Source organism: Ranitomeya imitator, chromosome 6, assembly GCF_032444005.1.
Source record: "Ranitomeya imitator isolate aRanImi1 chromosome 6, aRanImi1.pri, whole genome shotgun sequence".
Taxonomy (NCBI): Eukaryota; Metazoa; Chordata; class Amphibia; order Anura; family Dendrobatidae; genus Ranitomeya; species Ranitomeya imitator.
In genome coordinates, this window is record NC_091287.1 from 243998915 (window position 1) to 244018202 (window position 19288).

General features: G+C 44.8%; 1 protein-coding gene across 6 annotated transcripts in view; it reads left to right on the forward strand.

Moving 5' to 3' along the window:
- The window catches only part of LOC138642407 (uncharacterized), a 231528-nt gene that overhangs the window by 115378 nt on the left and 96862 nt on the right, over nt 1-19288 (forward strand). For all 6 annotated transcript variants that reach the window (XM_069730531.1, XM_069730534.1, XM_069730535.1 and 3 more), the window contains one exon: nt 5727-5774. In XM_069730531.1, the coding sequence (XP_069586632.1) occupies nt 5727-5774 (48 nt within the window). The remainder of the gene's footprint in view (nt 1-5726; nt 5775-19288) is intronic.

Sequence of the window (19288 nt, forward strand, 5' to 3'; positions counted from 1 at the left end):
CCATCTACTTTAAGCACTACAGACTGAATCTGTCCTCCTCTGCTGACTTAACCTATGGTAGGAGGGTGCTGCAAGCGGTGGTCCCTCCCTAAGGTGTTTCATTTCTCCAAAAATCTCAGGTGTGCGATCATGTGTGAAGGGAAAACACTAAGGTTACTTACCGGTAGCTGTTTTTTCCGGAACCCTTGACAACACCTATATATTCCCCCCCTTCTCACCTTTTGGGTGTGCACTATAGTTTGGGTGTCTTTTGTTATATAATGTGGTGTTGGTTATCCGTGTAAATTAACCGTAGGTCCTCTCATGCTTTGTAACCCAACTGAAGCAGGGGAGAGGTACTGCCCTTTTTATTTTATTAGATTTCCTGTCCTGGCTGGGCTTATCCCTTTCTCGGGTGTACTGTCATGGGTTCTGAGAAGTCCAGCTACCGGTAAGTAACCTTGGTGTTTTTAATTCAAAACTCATGGATTTCAATAGCGCTGTCATTTTCCCAGAGAATACTAATCTGCATAAAATATTGCACTTGCTGCCTATGTTCATAAAATGCTATACAAATTAAAATAAAGGTTAATTGAGCTAAATAATGTCTTTATGCCCGAAGCTAAAGTAATAAATATACACGGCTCAATAAAATAAAGGGAACACTAAAATACCATATCCTAGATATCACTGAATAAAATATTCAAGTTGCAAATTTTTATTCATTACATAGTGGAATGCATTGAGAACAATAAAACATAAAAAAGATCAATGTAAATCCAAATGAATATCCCTTGGAGGTCTGGATTTGGAATACTACTCATAATCAAAGGGAAAATCAAACTACAGGCTGATCCATTTTCATTGGAAATGCCTCAAGACAGGGCAATGATGCGGAGTATGACCTCCCTACAATGCTTGGGTATGGTCTTGATGAAGCGGTGGATGTTCTCCTGAGGTCTCTCCTCCCAGATGTGGATTAAAGAATCGCTCAACTCCTGGACAGTCTGTGGTGCAGTGTTGGATGGAGCGAGTCATGATGGCACAGATGTGCTCAGTTAGATTTAGGTCTGGGGAGCGGGCAGGCCAGTCCATAGCATCAATGCCTTCATCATGCAAGAACTAATCTAATGACACACTTTAGCAACTTGAGGTCTAGCATTGTCATGCATCAGAAGGAACCCAGGGCCCACTGTACCTGCATGTGGTCTAACAGTGGATCTAAGGATTTCATCCCGGAACCTAATGTCAGTCAGGGTACCTCTGGCTAGTACATGGAGGGCTGTGCCACCTTCCAAAGAAATTCCTCCCCACACCTCCAGCATGACCGATTTGACAGTGGGTCAGTACCCACTGTTAAATCTGTCATGCTGTGGAGGATGTTGCAGGCATCAGAACATCTCCACGGCATCTCCAAATTCGGTCACGCATGTCACATGCTCAGTTTGAACCTGCTCTCATCTGCAAACGGCACAGGGCACCAATGTCTAATCTGCCATTCTTTGTTTTCTCTGGCAAATGCCGATCGCCCTGCATGGTGTTAGGCTGTAAGCACAATGCCCACTTGTGGACATCAGGCCCTCATACCACCCTTATGGGGTGTGTTTCTGACAGGTTTAGCAGATAAATGGATGTTAGTTGGCTTCTGGAGGTCATTTTGCAGGGCTCTGCCACTGCTCCTCCTAGCGGTCCTACTGTTGGGTTGTTTGCCTCCTACGGCCTTCTCCATGTTTCTTGGTATACTGGCCTGTCTCCTGGTATCTGCTCCATGCTCTGGAAACTGTGCTGACAAACACATCTACCCTTCTTGCCACAGATAGCATTGATGTGCAAGTCTTGATGAGCTGTACTACCTGGGCAACTTCTGTGGGTTGTATGAAAGGAGGAAATAGGAGCAACGAGGTATAGAAGATTTAAAAAAATCTTTTATTAATAGTTTCAAGGTGAGCCATATGTACCAGAAAACATCATCACAATCGTATAAAGTAAAACATGCAGAGAAGAAAACAGGGAAACCAGGGAACAGACAATTGCAACTGCCCGACTGTGCATATAATGTAAAGTGCCAGTGCAATAGTATATTAGAACGGCAGGCCAAGCCCTCATAGGATAGATACCAAATGCTTAAGTCCAAAGTGGAACCAAGAGAGGGACATCAACTTACCGCGGGCAGAGACTGAAGGACCCTGGGCCAGGTGTGGATAACCCCGACGCACGTTTCTTGTGTCTAATACACCGCTTTCTCAAGGGGAATATAAAAGTACAGCTGCAAGGACCTTTTATGGTCATGTGGTAGGGCACATGGTATGGGAATGGCCAATAGCAGTGGTTAAAGAGGCGCATGCGCTCCGCTCATCTAAGGTCCCGGCAGGTACACCGAAGCGTCACTGCGTGAGAGGGAGGCAATCCCCGCACGTGAGAAGGAGGCAAAGAGGCGTGCCGATGCACGCCGGAGACCCAGAATGGCGGCACGCATGCGCACACCCACTGCATCACCAACGGGATGTATTTATAGGAAAAGACATTTCTTTGTGTTTGTCCTGAAGGTGATATCTACAATATATTATCTAGCCCAAAACAATAATAAATATATCAAAGAAGACAGATAATACATTATAATCAAGAACACAATAGCACCATATGAGATTAAAGACATGATGATATACGTCGATCTGGTGCCTAGTTGCATAGATGTCCATAATCATAGTATAATCCGTAGTTTGAAATAGTCCAACATGAAAATAATCTGTCGTTCAAGGACCAGTAGTAAATGAAAAAAATCACAGAAGGTGTCCTGCTGCTACAATTAAAGGAGTAAGAGAAAAGTTTACCTGTTCCCTGTTTTCCTCTCTGCATATTTTTTCTGGTACATATGGCTCACCTTGAAACTATTAATAAAAGATATTTTGAATCTGCTATACCTGGTTGCTCCTATTTCCTCCTTTCATACATGTAGTTTGGAGTGGGTATCTTTTCTGCCTTTTTTGGATGGGCTACTCATAGCCCTTATTTGATGACAATGATATGTCATTGAGGTTTTTGTATCAACTTCTGTGGGTTGTAGACACCTCCTCATGCTACCTGTAGCGGTGAGAGCAATGACAAAATGTAAAAGTGACCAAAACAGCCAAAAAGGATGAGAACGGAGAAATGTTCTATGGTCACCCCCCTGTAGAACCACTCCTTTATAGGGGTTTTCTTCCCAATAGCCTATCATTTCTACCTGTTGTCTGTTCGATTTGCACAACAGCAGGAGAAATTGATTCACAATCAGTGTTGCTTCATAGCTAGACAGGTTGATTTCACACAAAAGTGTGACTTGCAGTTACATTGTGGTATTTGTGTTCCCTTTATTTTTTTGAACAGTGTAGTTAAAATATAATAAATTTTCCTTTGATACGTAAATAGAACCATGCAAAAAATATCCTATGCCTACCTGTGCGTAGGTGTGAATTAGGTCGCTCCTAGATCTGTTAGAATATGGAGATGATTCCCTGAATGAGAACTAGCTGAGTGGGGAAAGATCGGTCAGATCTGTGGTACTTTATGCATCTCCAGTGCTCCAGCCGGCTGCACTTTTTTGAGATGCTCCAAATAAGACTGGATAAAGATATTCCTTAGCACATTAGCCTTTATTTGAATTTATAATTCAAATATATTAGAAAATTGTTTAGATTATGGCATTAAATTGACCACCCCCTTTAAGGTTTAAACATAAATGTACATGTTCATTATCATTTTTTAAGAACTGCTATTACCTTTCTAAAATCCAACTTTTCTGCAAAAAAAAATAAAAATATATATATATATATATATATATATATATATATATATATAAATAAATAAATAAATATATATATATATATATATATATATATATATATAAATATATATATATATATATAAATATATATATATATATATATATATATAAATATATATAAATATATATATATATATATAAATATATATATATATATAAATATATATATATATATATATAAATATATATATAAATATATATATATATATAAATATATATATATTATATATATATATTATATATACATATATATACACACACACACAACCTATTTCAGGTGTTTATTTCTGTTAATGTTGATGATTATGGCTTACAGCCACTGAAAACCCAGAATTCATTATCTCAGTAAATTTGAATAATTAACAAAAAACACCTCCAAAGGCTTCCTAAACGTTTCAAAAGGTCCCTTAGTCTGCTTCAAGTAGGCCCCACGATTACGGGCAAGACTGCTGATTTGACACATGTCCAGAAGGCAGTCATTGACACACAAGGAGGGTAAGCCACAAAAGGTCATTGCTAAAGAAGCTGGCTGTTCAGAGTGCTGTATCTGATCATATGGAAAGATGAGTGGAAGGAAAAAGTTTGGTAGAAAAAGATGCACAAGCAACAGAGATAACCGCAGCCTTGAAAGGATTAAGAAAAGGCCATTCAAAAATTTGGGGGAGATTCACAAGGAGTGGACTGCTACTGGAGTCATTGCTTCAAGAGCCACCACACACAGACGTATCCGAGACTTGGGCTACAAGTGTTGCATTCTTTGTGTCAAGCCACTCATGACCAATAGACAACACCAGAAGCGTCTTACCTGGGCCAAGGAGAAAAAGAATTGGACTGTTGCTCAGTGGTCTCAGCTGGTGTTTTAAGATGAAAGGAAGTGTTGCATTTCATTTGAATTCGGGGTCCCAGAGTCTGGAGGAAGAGTGGAGGCACGCAATCCAAGCTGCTTGAGGTCTAGTGTGAAGTTTCCGCAATCGATGGTTGGGGGAGCCATGTCATCTGCTGATGTCGGTCCACTGTGTTTTATCAAGACCAAAATCAGCGCAGCAGTCTACCGGGAAATTTTAGAGCACTTCATGCTTCATCCCTCTGCTGATAAGCTTTTTGCAGTTGGAAATTTAATTTTCCAACCGGATTTGGCACATGTCCTCAAAAAGTTATGTACCCTCAAATGGTACTGCTAAAAACTTCAACTCATCCAAGGAAACAAGCCTCTACTCAGATGTTATCCAAAGTTTTCAATGTTCCTAGCAGCTGCAAGATTCTGGATAAGTGACATGGTTCCAATAAAATCTACACTCCCAAAGACAAATGGCCCCATCCTGAGCCCTACAGTGTGCGTAAACTACAGTTAGCATCAAATGTATGGCATTGCTGCAGAGGGTAGAAGCCTGGGGTTGTTCTGGACCTAATTATTGATGACTTATCTGCTGGTTAGGTCATTAATTTATCATGAGGGTTTGACACCATTCACATCCACTAATCAGCTGAAATCTGCCCTGGCAGGCAACGTCCAAAACGCAGCAATATGTGAACGGCATACAGTTGCTCTATACGTTGCCATAGAAATTACTGCACTTTAGCTCCCATTGAGTTGAATGTACTGCAGTTAGTCTAAGCAATGCTTGGTGCTGATGCTTTCTAGCTGCTTATGGAGCAGTTTTCAGATAGTCAATGGGTGGTGTCTGACTCCCCAACAATCATATTAAGACAGGTCGTTAATTGTGAAGTCTGGAAAGCCAGTTGACAAGTTGGACACTATGTATTGGCCACTAAAATGACATATTTGCACTTTGTATTATTCACTATGCACTAATTTCTGGAAAATACAAGAGGGGTCAAAATGGTTGCTACACCTGTAGATGAATTCTGTGATTGTAACTTGTAAAATGAGGTTAATTTTTTGAGTATTTCTGTCTTTTCTTAGGAGTTATGCAAATGGCAACACCAATAAGGAAACCTTTCGTCCCAAATGGTAAGTGATGCTGCTTCTGTTTTGCGTTTTGCCATGTGCCCTAACCGTAGTGTATGACCAGAGAAATTGTGTAATAACTTACAGGGTACTTTAGTCTTATCCATGGTAAAAATGAAAGATTTTGAACTTTAAGGGAAGGTTCCATCAGTTTTCTTGTATTTTTTTGTGAAATTAATCTTAAAATAGTAATTAAAATGTATTAATGCAATGTTTGCACTGTTTGCAAACATTTCTGTATGAAAAATATATATTTTCTTACAAATATATATTTACCACTAGGGGGAGCATTTTCCGTTTTAGACTTCAAGCAGCTATAGTAAGACTTGCCAGCTTTACTGTTATCAGCAAAATTGGAGCAGTAACTGCTGACATCACCATTCCCTCTCCTTTTGGGTGGTTTAGTATCCCTGGGGCAGAATGAAGAGTAGCATCACAGGGTAGTGCAATTTTGTGGGTGACTGCCCTGTGATCTGCTATCACCAGCAGTTACTATCTGTCTCTTCCATCAGTGTGTCTCACCCAGATTACATGAATCACCCCCCTCCGCATTGTCTGGCCATTCACTGCAGACCCCCCCCCCTTCTCCTTTTGAGGGTATGTGCACACGTCAGGATTTCTTGCAGAAATTTTCCTGACAAAAACCGAACATTTCTGCCAGAACTCCGCGTGCGTTTTTTGATGCGTTTTTGATGCGTTTTTTGTGTGTTTTTTCCCAAATGCATAGAATTGCGGGAAAAACGCAGAAAATCTGCAAAAATAATGAACATGCTCATATTTTTTTTTACCGCGATGCGTTTTTTTCGCGCAAAAAAACACATCCATGTGCACAAAGCATGCAGAATGCATTCTAAATGATAGAATGCATAATGTATGCGTTTTTAATGAGTTTGTATAGCATTTTTAGCGTGAAAAAACGTGAAAAAACCTGAACGTGTGCACATAGCCTGAATGTCCCTGCTATTCTGCCCTGTTTTTCTCCTGCATTTTATTACTGTCAGCTCTCAATCTAGGATCTGTTCTGCTGGAAGCAGTACTGCTTATGTTTAGTTAGCAGATCCAAGGGCTCCATGAAAATGTCAGCAGAACACTCCCACTACTGTGAATTTTGCAGCCCATAGAGGTGTACCCAGTGCACAGCAGTGACAGTTTTATTACAATAGATAGGGTCGGAGTCCATGTGTTATCTCCTATGACCATGGGGTGCCGTATTATAACACTGGTAGTGTCGTGCTGCTACTGTGAAAACAAATGTCAGCCCCCAGTGCCTTCTTTAAACTCCTATAACACACAAAATATTTCAAATGCATTCAAAACTTGGTTATAACAGCATGCTATGCTACTTTACATTAATTTATTACTGATCTACAAACACGGTGCCTTCCCTGACAGTGTCAGGTTGGCGCCGTTATACTGATTAAATTGATACCTTGGTGGATGAAATCCTTCTTGTGGTTGTTTAACCTTTATTTTCAGTTTTGAGTTAATGATATACCAGTGCTGTGGGGCGCCTTGTTGGGGGGTTTTCATGTGGTTCTCTGATTAGTTATCCATAATGAATACTGTAGACAGGTCACTGATCCCTCACTAACCTGCCCTCTGGTTAACATGATCAATATTATATATACATAGTGGCAAAAAAACCTGCTCCAGCATAATCGCTTATGTACGGTGTATATAATAAATATGGTTAAGGTTATCCTGATTATAAAAAAAAAAAATCCAATTGAAAATGACGCCTGCCGCTCCTGCGCAGTAGCAGCTATTGGTGTTATAGTGGTGATCCGATGGCTACTGCTGCACAGGCATCACCATCTTCCTAGAGAAGGTAATGATATGTTTGAGTTAATTATATGTTCGTGCTCCAAGGCAGTAGCTAGCTCTGCGCAGGCTGCGGCGCCATCTTGGAGGAGGATTTTTTTTTCCATCTCTTGGACTTGGCTCTAGGAAGATGGCGACGCCTGTGCAGTAGTAGCCACTTTCTCGAAGCACGAGCATATCATTAACTCAAAACTGAAAATAAAGATTAAACAACCACAAGATGGATTTCATTAACCAAGGTTTCATTGTAATCAGTTTAATGGCACTGACCTGACTCTCTGTAGGTTACTGTGCACAATCCTGCCGACAGGTTCTATTTAAAACAAGAGGATTGTGAAGCTTTCTTAATTGGCATTAATATACTGGCCTTGCAAATGCTCACATTTATGTGATCCAGGAACTTAGATTGGTAACCATGAATCATTTTGCACTCTCATTTGTTTCCGATGCCTCAACACCAAGATGTTCTTTAGATTTTGACCAGTATGGTATGTTGTCAGTCAGAAAGTCTATCCTTTTTAAATCTTTGTCCACCAGAAAAATATTCCAGTGCTTGGCTAAAACTCGGCAAATGTCACAAGCGTATTATAGGTGCTGATACATCTGTTAAAAATCACAAGAAACAGTACAGTGGCATGTAAAGCTTTCGGCACCTCTGTTCAAAATAACTTATTGTGAGCAGTTAAGCAAGTTGAATATGAAGTGATCTTTAAAAGAGCTAAATTTAAAGATGACACATTTCCTTTGTATTTTAGGCAAAATATATATTTTCATCTTCTACATTTAAAAAATTACAAAAAGTAAAATGGGCTGGTGCAAAAGTTTGGTCACCTTTGCAGATTTGTGTGCTCAGATATGTTTGACCAAAGTTTCAGACCTTAATTAGCTTGTTAGGGTTATTGCTTGTTCACTATCGTTAGGAAAGGCCAGGTGATGTAAATTTCCAAGCTTAATAAAACCCCAGCCTCCTGTAACCAAAAAATAGCAGCCATTGATTCTTCTTAGCAGCTGCCTTAGCACTCAGAAAAAGAAAATGGTGGAGGCTCACAAAGCAGGTGAAGGTTATAAGAAGATTACAAAGCGTTTTCAACTTACTCTTTTCTCAGTTCGAAATGTAATTAAGAAATGACAGTTAGAAGGAACAGTGGAGGTCAAGATAATGTCTGGAATAACAAGCAATATTTAAGTGAGAGCTTCTTGTAGGATTGCTAGAGAGGCAAATAAGAATCCCAGCTTGACTGCAAAAGACAATCAGAAAGATTTGGCAGACTCTGGATTGGTGGTACATTGTTCTACTGTTTAGAGACACATGAACAAATATGGCCTTTATTGTAAACGTCAGAAGAAAACCTCTCATGTGTCCTCACCATAAAATTCAGCGTCAGAAGTATGCCAAAGAACATCTAAACAAGCCTGATGCATTGTGAAATCAAGTCCTGTGGGACCAATCATTGTCCACAATGATTAAAGTCATGTGTGAAGAAAAAAGGGCACAGAATGTCAGTAAAAGAATGTCGCCAACCAATAAGGACTGGGGTGGATCAATCATGCTTTGGCATTGTGTTGCAGCCAGTGGCAATGGTGAACATTTGACGGGTAGAGGGAAGAATGGATGCAATGAAATTTAAACAAACTTTTAATGCAAACAGCATGTGTAAAAACAAACAAACCAAAAAAACTTGTTGAAAAGAGGATGGCTTTTACAAATGGATAATGATCCTTAACATGTCAAATTCCACAATGAACTATCTTAAAAGGCGCAAGCTGAAGATTTTACCATGGCTAGTCCTCAATATAGTATTGCATGCAAGACGACCCAGGAATCTCACAGAACTGTAAGAATGGATTAAAATCCCTCAAGCAAGAGTTGAAAGACACTTGGTTAGCTACAAAAAAAGTGTTTACAACCTGCGATACTTGCAAAAGGGGTGGCTACTAAGTACACACCATGCAGGGTGCCCAAACATTTGTATCTGCCTGTTTTCCTTTTTGTAATTTTTAAAATGTAAAAAATGACTTTTTACTCTGTCGCCTCATTGGGGGACACAGGACCATGGGTGTTATGCTGCAGTCCACTAGGAGACGACACTATGCATAATCTGAAAAAGATTAACCTTGGCTTCTCCTCTGCAGTATACACCCCTGGACGGCGTCCGTCTTCTCCAGTTTTTGCTTAGTGTCGCATAGGAGGCACACTTAAGATTTTTTACTCCGTTTTTTCCGACGGATTACAGATGAAGAAAAGAGTCTCCTGTGAGACTCCCGGCATGGCTCTTTCATCGGTCCCCAATTATGGGGTGCCCGGTTGAAGTCGAGATGGTTTTTCCCCATGTCGCTCCTTCCCCAGTCCCTCGGGTGCTGGTTCGAAGTTGAGACCCCCCCCTCCTTCCCCAATTCCTTTTGGTTTCTGGGTTGAGTTTGAGGAGAGGATAAAGCCCCTGAAGGTACAGCAGCACCCTCCCTAATCCCCCTCTGGGGGCATTAGGTTGAGACGCCTCAGGTAGGGCCTGTACAGGCAGCACTCTGCAGCTCCCAGCATGGGCCAGCACACTGCGCCTGCATCCCAGGACCCCAGCCCAGCTGCGGGCTCCTGTCGGGGCCGGGGGGGGGGGGAGTGCAGGCAGGCATGGCACAATAGAGAGACAGGGCTCCCTGCGCCACTGTCTCTTCAGCAGCACCAGCTCTATACTGCTTCAGGTGGACCCCTTACAGGGCCCTCCCTTCCGCTTATAGCCCTACCGCTATCCTGCTTTTAAATCCGGGGGATCCGGTTCAGATCCGACCCCCTTCCGGACTTCCGTGCCGGCCTGGAGCCTTTCTGGGCATCAGGCATCTAATTTAGGCCGCGGCTTCGGCCTAGCCGAAGCCGCCACCTCCTCTCCGCCCCCCGGATGACAAATATGACACTCTACAGTGTCATAGAGGGGGCGGATCGAGACAGAAAGGGCACGTTTTTACACAGCTTTGCCGCCTTTTTTCTCAGCTCTCCGCCCCCTTCTCCCCCTTCCTCTTCTCCTCCTCGGCCATTTCTACTGCAGGAAGGATTAACCCTGCATCTTCCGGTCAGCAGGACCAGGCCAGCCAGTCTCCCGGGGGCACAGGACTGTATATCTTCGGCGCTGGACCTAGGGGCAAACTGGTGGGGTAAGTTCACAGCTGGGTTGTTTCACTTGGCTGTGAATCCATATTCCCTATAAGGCTCCCCTATAGGTTCCTCTGCATAGCTACCCCTGTAAGGTCCTCTGCATAGCCAGCCCTTCTGCACTCTGTGCACTAAGCTGGGCTCAAGGTCCAAGAGAACCAGGCAGGACTGCTGTTATGCTTTCTGCACAGCCTGCGGGACCGCTCTCTCCAGTGGCAGCACGTATCCGAACTGCCAGGACTGCACTCATACTACTGTCAGAGCCCCAAGAAGCCCCTGCCAACGCTTCGGTGTCAAATGCCGTGCCGGAATGGGTCACTCAGGTGTCGCAATCTATGACGCAGTCTATAGATAACATAACCTCCACATTGCTTCAGGCTCTGCAGAGTCATGCCTCGGCTATGACCGTTACTCAGCAAAGGGCGAGCTTGACTCAGGGACAGGACGACCCTGGCACATCCACATCTAGGTCAGGGCGCAAGTGGACCCATAGGTCACGTTCATCTGCGTCATCCCATAGCACATGGTCATCCCCTTCTAGGGAGAGACACCGTAGTTCCAGGTCATCTAGACCGTCTCCTTCCAGGGGCAGACAAAGCAGATCTCCGCAATTCCCGACCAGAGAAGGCCTCCGCCCCAGCTCACCCAGCAGGGGACGCCTCAGTGATACACAGGATTCGGAAGGCATCTGTGACTCCGACTCAGACAAGGAAACGGTGGGGTTCCTGATCCCAATCCCTCCTAACAATACAGCGCTAGTTGAGAACTTAATCTCTTCCATCCATCGGGTGCTGGACATTTCTGATCCGCCACCAGAGGCCCAAGAACACAAGATTTCCTTTGAAGGACCTCTGAACCACCCAGAGTTTAAGTATAAGAAAAATCAGCCGCACTCAAATGGTTGAAAGTTCAGCAAACTGTGTAGTTTCTTTATTAACACAAACAATAAACATCACCAAGTGCTTTTTTAGGAGGTAAATGGGTGGCGGACTATTCAATTCGGGTAACGTTTCGACCCCAGCGGGTCTTTATCAAAACCTCACTGTAAAACAGATACAAACATTTGCCGGCCGTAAAGCACAGCACAGCGGTGACGTCACCGCTGTGCTCTGCTTTACGGCCGGCGCTGACAGTCAGTGCAGGGAAGCTGACGGCAGGGGACGTGACAGACATCGGAATGTAAGTATGTAGTGGTTTTTTTTTTTTTTTACTTTTACAATGGTAACCAGGGTAAATATCGGGTTACTAATCGCGGCCCTGCACTTAGTAACCCGATGTTTACTCTGGTTACCTAGGGACTTCGGCATCGTGGACGACCGTTTCAACGATGCCGAAGTCTTTCCCCGGATCGTTGGTCGCTGGAGAGAGCTGTCTGTGTGACAGCTCCCCAGCGACCACACAATGACTTACCAACGATCACGGGCAGGTCGTATCGCTGGTCGTGATCGTTGGTAAGTCGTTTAGTGTAACGGTACCTTTATTGTGGGCATACCTAATTTGAGTATATAGTCTAATTTAATTGTTTCTATAATTGGGTTTTTGGTGTCTTTTGTGGTTGGATTTTTTTTTTTGTCTTTTTATGTCAGCATGATTACACCAATTATTTATCCTATATAATGGCCGTAAAGCAGAAAAATCTTTAACGACACAAAAAATAAATACTTTACAAGAAGGCCAAATGCATGAACAGTTTAAAATATAAAGTTTATTAAACATATTAAAACAGATGAAAAACGAAAATGAAAAATAGAGGGCACCACAGGCATACAGGGAAGGAGTGTTAACCCAGGTAAAATATATATATATATATATATATATATATATATATGTATATATATATATATATATATGTATATGTATATGTATATGTATATATATGTATATATATGTATATATATATATATATATGTATGTATATATATATATATATATGTATATATATATATATATGTATATATATATATATGTATATATATATATATATGTGTATATATATATATATATATATATATATATATATATATATATACATATATATATACACATACACAGTGGGGCAAAAAAGTATTTAGTCAGTCAGCAATAGTGCAAGTTCCACCACTTAAAAAGATGAGAGGCGTCTGTAATTTACATCATAGATAGACCTCAACTATGGAAGACAAACTGAGAAAAAAAAATCCAGAAAATCACATTGTCTGTTTTTTTTATCATTTTTTTGCATATTATGGTGGAAAATAAGTATTTGGTCAGAAACAAACAATCAAGATTTCTGGCTCTCACAGACCTGTAACTTCTTCTTTAAGAGTCTCCTCTTTCCTCCACTCATTACCTGTAGTAATGGCACCTGTTTAAACTTGTTATCAGTATAAAAAGACACCTGTGCACACCCTCAAACAGTCTGACTCCAAACTCCACTATGGTGAAGACCAAAGAGCTGTCAAAGGACACCAGAAACAAAATTGTAGCCCTGCACCAGGCTGGGAAGACTGAATCTGCAATAGCCAACCAGCTTGGAGTGAAGAAATCAACAGTGGGAGCAATAATTAGAAAATGGAAGACATACAAGACCACTGATAATCTCCCTCGATCTGGGGCTCCACACAAAATCCCACCCCGTGGGGTCAGAATGATCACAAGAACGGTGAGCAAAAATCCCAGAACCACGCGGGGGGACCTAGTGAATGAACTGCAGAGAGCTGGGACCAATGTAACAAGGCCTACCATAAGTAACACACTACGCCACAATGGACTTAGATCCTGCAGTGCCAGACGTGTCCCACTGCTTAAGCCAGTACATGTCCGGGCCCGTCTGAAGTTTGCTAGAGAGCATTTGGATGATCCAGAGGAGTTTTGGGAGAATGTCCTATGGTCTGATGAAACCAAACTGGAACTGTTTGGTAGAAACACAACTTGTCGTGTTTGGAGAAAAAAGAATACTGAGTTGCATCCATCAAACACCATACCTACTGTAAAGCATGGTGGTGGAAACATCATGCTTTGGGGCTGTTTCTCTGCAAAGGGGCCAGGACGACTGATCCGGGTACATGAAAGAATGAATGGGGCCATGTATCGTGAGATTTTGAGTGCAAACCTCCTTCCATCAGCAAGGGCATTGAAGATGAAACGTGGCTGGGTCTTTCAACATGACAATGATCCAAAGCACACCGCCAGGGCAACGAAGGAGTGGCTTCGTAAGAAGCATTTCAAGGTCCTGGAGTGGCCTAGCCAGTCTCCAGATCTCAACCCTATAGAAAACCTTTGGAGGGAGTTGAAAGTCCGTGTTGCCAAGCGAAAAGCCAAAAACATCACTGCTCTAGAGGAGATCTGCATGGAGGAATGGGCCAACATACCAACAACAGTGTGTGGCAACCTTGTGAAGACTTACAGAAAACGTTTGACCTCTGTCATTGCCAACAAAGGATATATTACAAAGTATTGAAATGAAATTTTGTTTCTGACCAAATACTTATTTTCCACCATAATATGCAAAAAAAAATGTTAAAAAAACAGACAATGTGATTTTCTGGATTTTTTTTTCTCAGTTTGTCTCCCATAGTTGAGGTCTACCTATGATGTAAATTACAGACGCCTCTCATCTTTTTAAGTGGTGGAACTTGCACTATTGCTGACTGACTAAATACTTTTTTGCCCCACTGTGTGTATATATATATATATATATATATATATATATATATATATATATATATATATATATATATATTGTACTCGTGCATGAATTATCCAAATGTCATATTAATATGAAAGCACCCATACATATATAAATGTCAGAAAAATAATAAAAAGCATTTAATACAATTAAAAATAGTGGTAATTTCTCTATCGCCTCTCTTTGGGGGACACAGGAACCATGGGTGTATGCTGCTGCCACTAGGAGGCTGACACTATGTACAGAAAAGTTAGCTCCTCCTCTGCCAAGTACACCCCACCAACTGGCATTATGCACTTCAGTTTAGCCTAGTGTCAGTAGGAGGTGGACATGGGTCTTTCATTAGACCCTTATCTACCTCAATGTGCATCGTTTTCTTACAGGTTTTCCGGAGGGATACAGGGTGAACAGTCACACCTGTAATCCCACAATGCGAGCTATGAGTACGGCGTGTACTGCCACCCCGTATCCTCATAGATCCCTCTGCAGGACCAAGATCCTAGCACACAAGCATGCTCAGAAGTCCGGTCCTGCATCCGTCCCCCATCCACTTGCCAACCAGAGCCTGTCGGTTGCGGAGACGAGGATGTCCAACAGCTCCCTGGACGTCTCATTTCTCTTCAGGTTAGTAACGGCGTGGGATGTTTAAGGTGAGTATTTTCCCCATTCCATCCCATCCCAGATCTTCAAAGGGGGTGCTTTATTGAGGGGATCTCACTGGCCGTCGCCCATTTCATAGCGGGCAGCTGCACGCAGATGTAGGGACCTTTTCAGCCGCACGGGCCGGGATCGCTTTGTCGCGCAGTGGCCGCTCTTCTTTCTGTCTGCCGCGCCGCTTCCGTGGCTGCGGCCGTTCTGCCTCCTGTTCTGGCGCGGCGGCCTTAACATGCTACCGCACCGTTTCTTGACCCTGCGACCGCACGGTTCCGGCCACCCATAGTGGCTGCCCTGCCATCTGTGCCACCGCTTCGGTCCCCTGCGGCCGTGCTGCTCCGGCCGCTCTGCGGCTGCGATGCCATTGTTCCAGCGTGGCGGCCTTGGCAGGCTGACGCGCCGCTTCCCACATGCGGCGCACGGCTCCGACGCCGCGGTCTTGCACTGGCTGTCACCGGCCTCTAATTTAGGCCCCGGCTTCTGCCAGGGACTACTTCAGGTGCCGTGACTCCACCCGATTCCGTCTTTCATCGGGCGGGCTTTTCTCCCGCCCGACTATCTCCCACAGTGGTCACCACCTTTTCTCCGCCCACCGGCGACATCTTGGGACTCCTGAACACACGAGTCCTCTCTACTCTGTACCGCTGTTTGGCGCCACATCTCAGCGGTCACCATCTGGAAGGCGGTCATTCGGTTCCCACTTTTCGGATTGCAGCAGGAGCTCATACCGCTTTCCTGTCTAAAGGGCTACTTCTCACCGGAGGTCCATCCCGCAAGCCGGACAGCGTCCGCCACCCGTAATCCGTTTTCGTCTGCCGTGAGTAGCTCTGCGCTGCAGACGGACCCTCCCCTCTGCCCCCTTGTCCCCTAACCCTCTGGCATTTTCTTCAGGGAGCCTTCAAGATGTCTTCTTCTAAGGGAGGACGCTCTCATCCTCCTACTTCTTCCTCTTCATCTGCCTTAGTCAAATACTTTGCATGTTCATCTTGTAACTGCAAACTTCCCTCAGGTCAGTCCTCTCCACTCTGTCAGGCCTGCAGCAACCCGATCGTGCCCACCGCCCAGGATCCCCCGGCTGCTCTGCTTGAGTGATACCCCCACCCCAGACTGGACTTCCTCTGTCACAATCGGTAGCGGATCTAACCCGGGTGTCTCAAACTCTGGTGTCCGTGCTCGATCGATGTCCCCTGCAGGCTCCTGTAGTTGCCAGCGGGCCGCAGGAGCCTCCGACCGAGCCCTCCATTATAAGCCGCAAAAGGTCCAGACAGGAACGCCGGTCTGAGTCCTCTTCTCACTCCATTTCGCCACACGGGCTTCTTTCCGGTCCTCCTCCCCTGAGTCAGGCGACGCATTCTCTGATGCGCCCTCGGAGGATATTTCGGAGCTGGATTCTAACCAAATTGCTACCATGGGGAATATGCTTCAAAAACTCATCTGAGCGATAAATCAAACCTGTGGCATTAAGGATTCTTCTACAGAACACGCAGATCAGGCGGTTTCGTTTAGACGAGCTAAACCACCTTCCAAGTTTTTTGCTCCTCACCCTTCGAGGAGATCATGAACAGAGAAAGAGAGAATCCGACCAGATGTTTTCAGAGGGGAAAACGCCTTGGCGTTTTATATCCTTTTCCTCCAGAACTTATCGCCAATTGGACTGTTTGTCCCTCGGTGGATCCCCCAGTTTCCAGGCTGTCCACCAACACGGTGCTTCCACTTTCCGGCAGAGCATCTCTGAAGGATTTTAATGATAGTCATAGAATCCTTTGCAAAATCAGCCTTTGAAGCGGCTGCAGCTACTCTATGCCCAGCTTTCACCTCCACTTGGGTTTCAAAATCCATATCCAAATGGGCCAAACAACTCCGTCGAGGCATCCTGCACAGGGCTCCACTAGGACAGCTGGCAGAGCTTGCCAATCAGATTTCTCACGCGGGTGAATACCTGGTCTCTGCTTCTCTGGATGCCGCGTCTTGTGCGGCTCAAGCGTCCAGCAATGCTGTTGCCATCCGCCGGACCGTTTGGCTCAAGGACTGGCAACGGCGGACTATTCTTCCAAAAAGTCCCTTACCAGCTTGCCTTTTCAAGGTTCACGTCTCTTTGGTTATAAGCTGGACCAAAACATTAAGGACGCCACCGGGGGTACAAGTTCTCTTCTTCCCCAGGCTAAACCTCGCCGCCCTCCTCCTAGACGGCAATATCAGTCCTTTCGGCCTTTTCGTCGCTTCGCAGCATCAAACTCCTTTTCCCAGCAGCAACAGAGGCCACAGGCACGCCAAGAGAAGACCGTATCCTTTAGGCCCACTCCTTCCTGGCGTTCTCGCTACTCCCAGGATAGATCCTCCTGGATGGGAAGATCCACCTCAGCATGACTCTCGGCAACACCCCAGCCCACTTCCCAGGCTGGGCGGCCGTCTCCTCTTCTTCAGGGACATCTGGATCTCCTCAGTAGAGGACGCATGGGTCAGGGAAGTGGTATCCTCGGGTTACAAAATAGAGTTCGTTTCACGACCCCGGGATCGTTTCTTCGAATCCCAACCTCCAAGAGACCCCGCTCTGATTCCGGGCTTCTTCGCAGCCATCGCTTCTCTCCTCAAAGCCGGGGTGATCGTTCCCGTCCCAGAAAAAGAACGGTTCACAGGTTTCTATTCAAACTTTTTGTGGTACCGAAAAAAGACGGCAGGGTTTGTCCCATTCTGGATCTCAAATTGCTGAAAAAGAGAGTTTGTTTGAGTCACTTCAGGATGGAATCCCTTCGTTCAGTAATTGCTTCCATGGAGGCTCAGGAATTTCTGTGTTCCATAGATATTCAGGATGCCTATCTCCATGTCCTGATTTTCCCTGGACATCACCGATTCCTGCGCTTTGCGGTGCTCCAGGACCATTTTCAGTTTGTCGCCCTGCCGTTCAGTCTTGCAACCGCTCCCAGGGTTTTCACGAAGGTCATGGCGGCGCTGATAGCCATCTTGAGGGTCGGAGGCCTGGTTCATTCTGATCGCCCCGGATTGGCCCATGAGAGCTTGGTTTGTGGAGATCGTCAATCTTCTCGCGGACGCCCCCTGGCGCCTTCCAGACAGACCCGATCTGCTGTCTCAGGGTCCGATCTGCCACCCGAATTCTCGGTCGCTCAGTTTAACGGCATGGCTGTTGAGACTGCAGTTCTAAGAGTGTCCGGCTTTTCGGACCGGGTGATTAACACCATGATCCAGGCTCGGAAGCCTTCGTCTTCCAGGATCTACTATCGTACCTGGAAGGCTTACTTCCGTTGGTGCGAGTTCAACCGCGTTTCACCTATGTCCTTTTTTCCTGCCTTCCTTCTTGGCCTTCCTTCAGGCAGGACTGGATTCGGGCCTTGCTCTTAGTTCCCTAAAGGGCCAGGTTTCTGTACTCTATCCTTTTTTGGAAGAAGTTATCTTCTCGACCACAAATTAAGACCTTCCTTCAAGGAGTAGCCCATGCTGTCCTTCCATACAGGGCACATGTGGATTTATGGGATTTAAATCTTGTGCTGGACGCTCTGAGGGGTTCCCCCTTAGAACTGACAGTGAAACCTCCCTGAGAGGCTCAATCTTGGAAGGTGGCCTTTCTTGTGGCCATCACTTCTATCTGCCGCATTTCCGAGTTGGCGGCCCTTTCTTGCCGACCTCCTTTTTTGGTTATCCACCAGGGCAAGGTGGTCCTCAGGCCTCCGCCTTCCTTCCTAAGGTGGTTTCCACCTCAACGAGGACATTGTTCTACCTTCCTTTTGTCCAGCTCCGACTCATCCTCTGGAGCGATCGTTGAACAAGCTGTACCTAGTCAGGGCAGTGAGGATCTACCTAGCTAGAATGGCCGCTTTCCGGAAGACTGATTCTCTTTTCGTCATTCCTAATGACACGCGTGGAGGCCTGCCGGCTTCCAAGGCAACTATTGCTCGCTGGATCAGAACGGCAATTTTGGAGGCTTAGCGGGTCAAGGACAGAGTGCCCCTTCCTGGGATAAAGGCTCACTCTACCCGAGCAGTCAGCGCTTCCTGGGCGGTACACCACAGGGCTTCCGCCCTACAGCTTTGCAAAGTGGCAACGTGGTCTTCCATCCACATGTTCGCCAAATTTTACAAGGTCCATACCTATGCTTCGGCGGATGCCAGCCTAGGCAGAAGGATCTTGCAGGAGGCAGTGGTGAGTCCTCTGACCTGATGGAAGTCTGTTTTTCCCGCCCCAGGGACTGCTTTGGGACGTCCCATGGTTCCTGTGTCC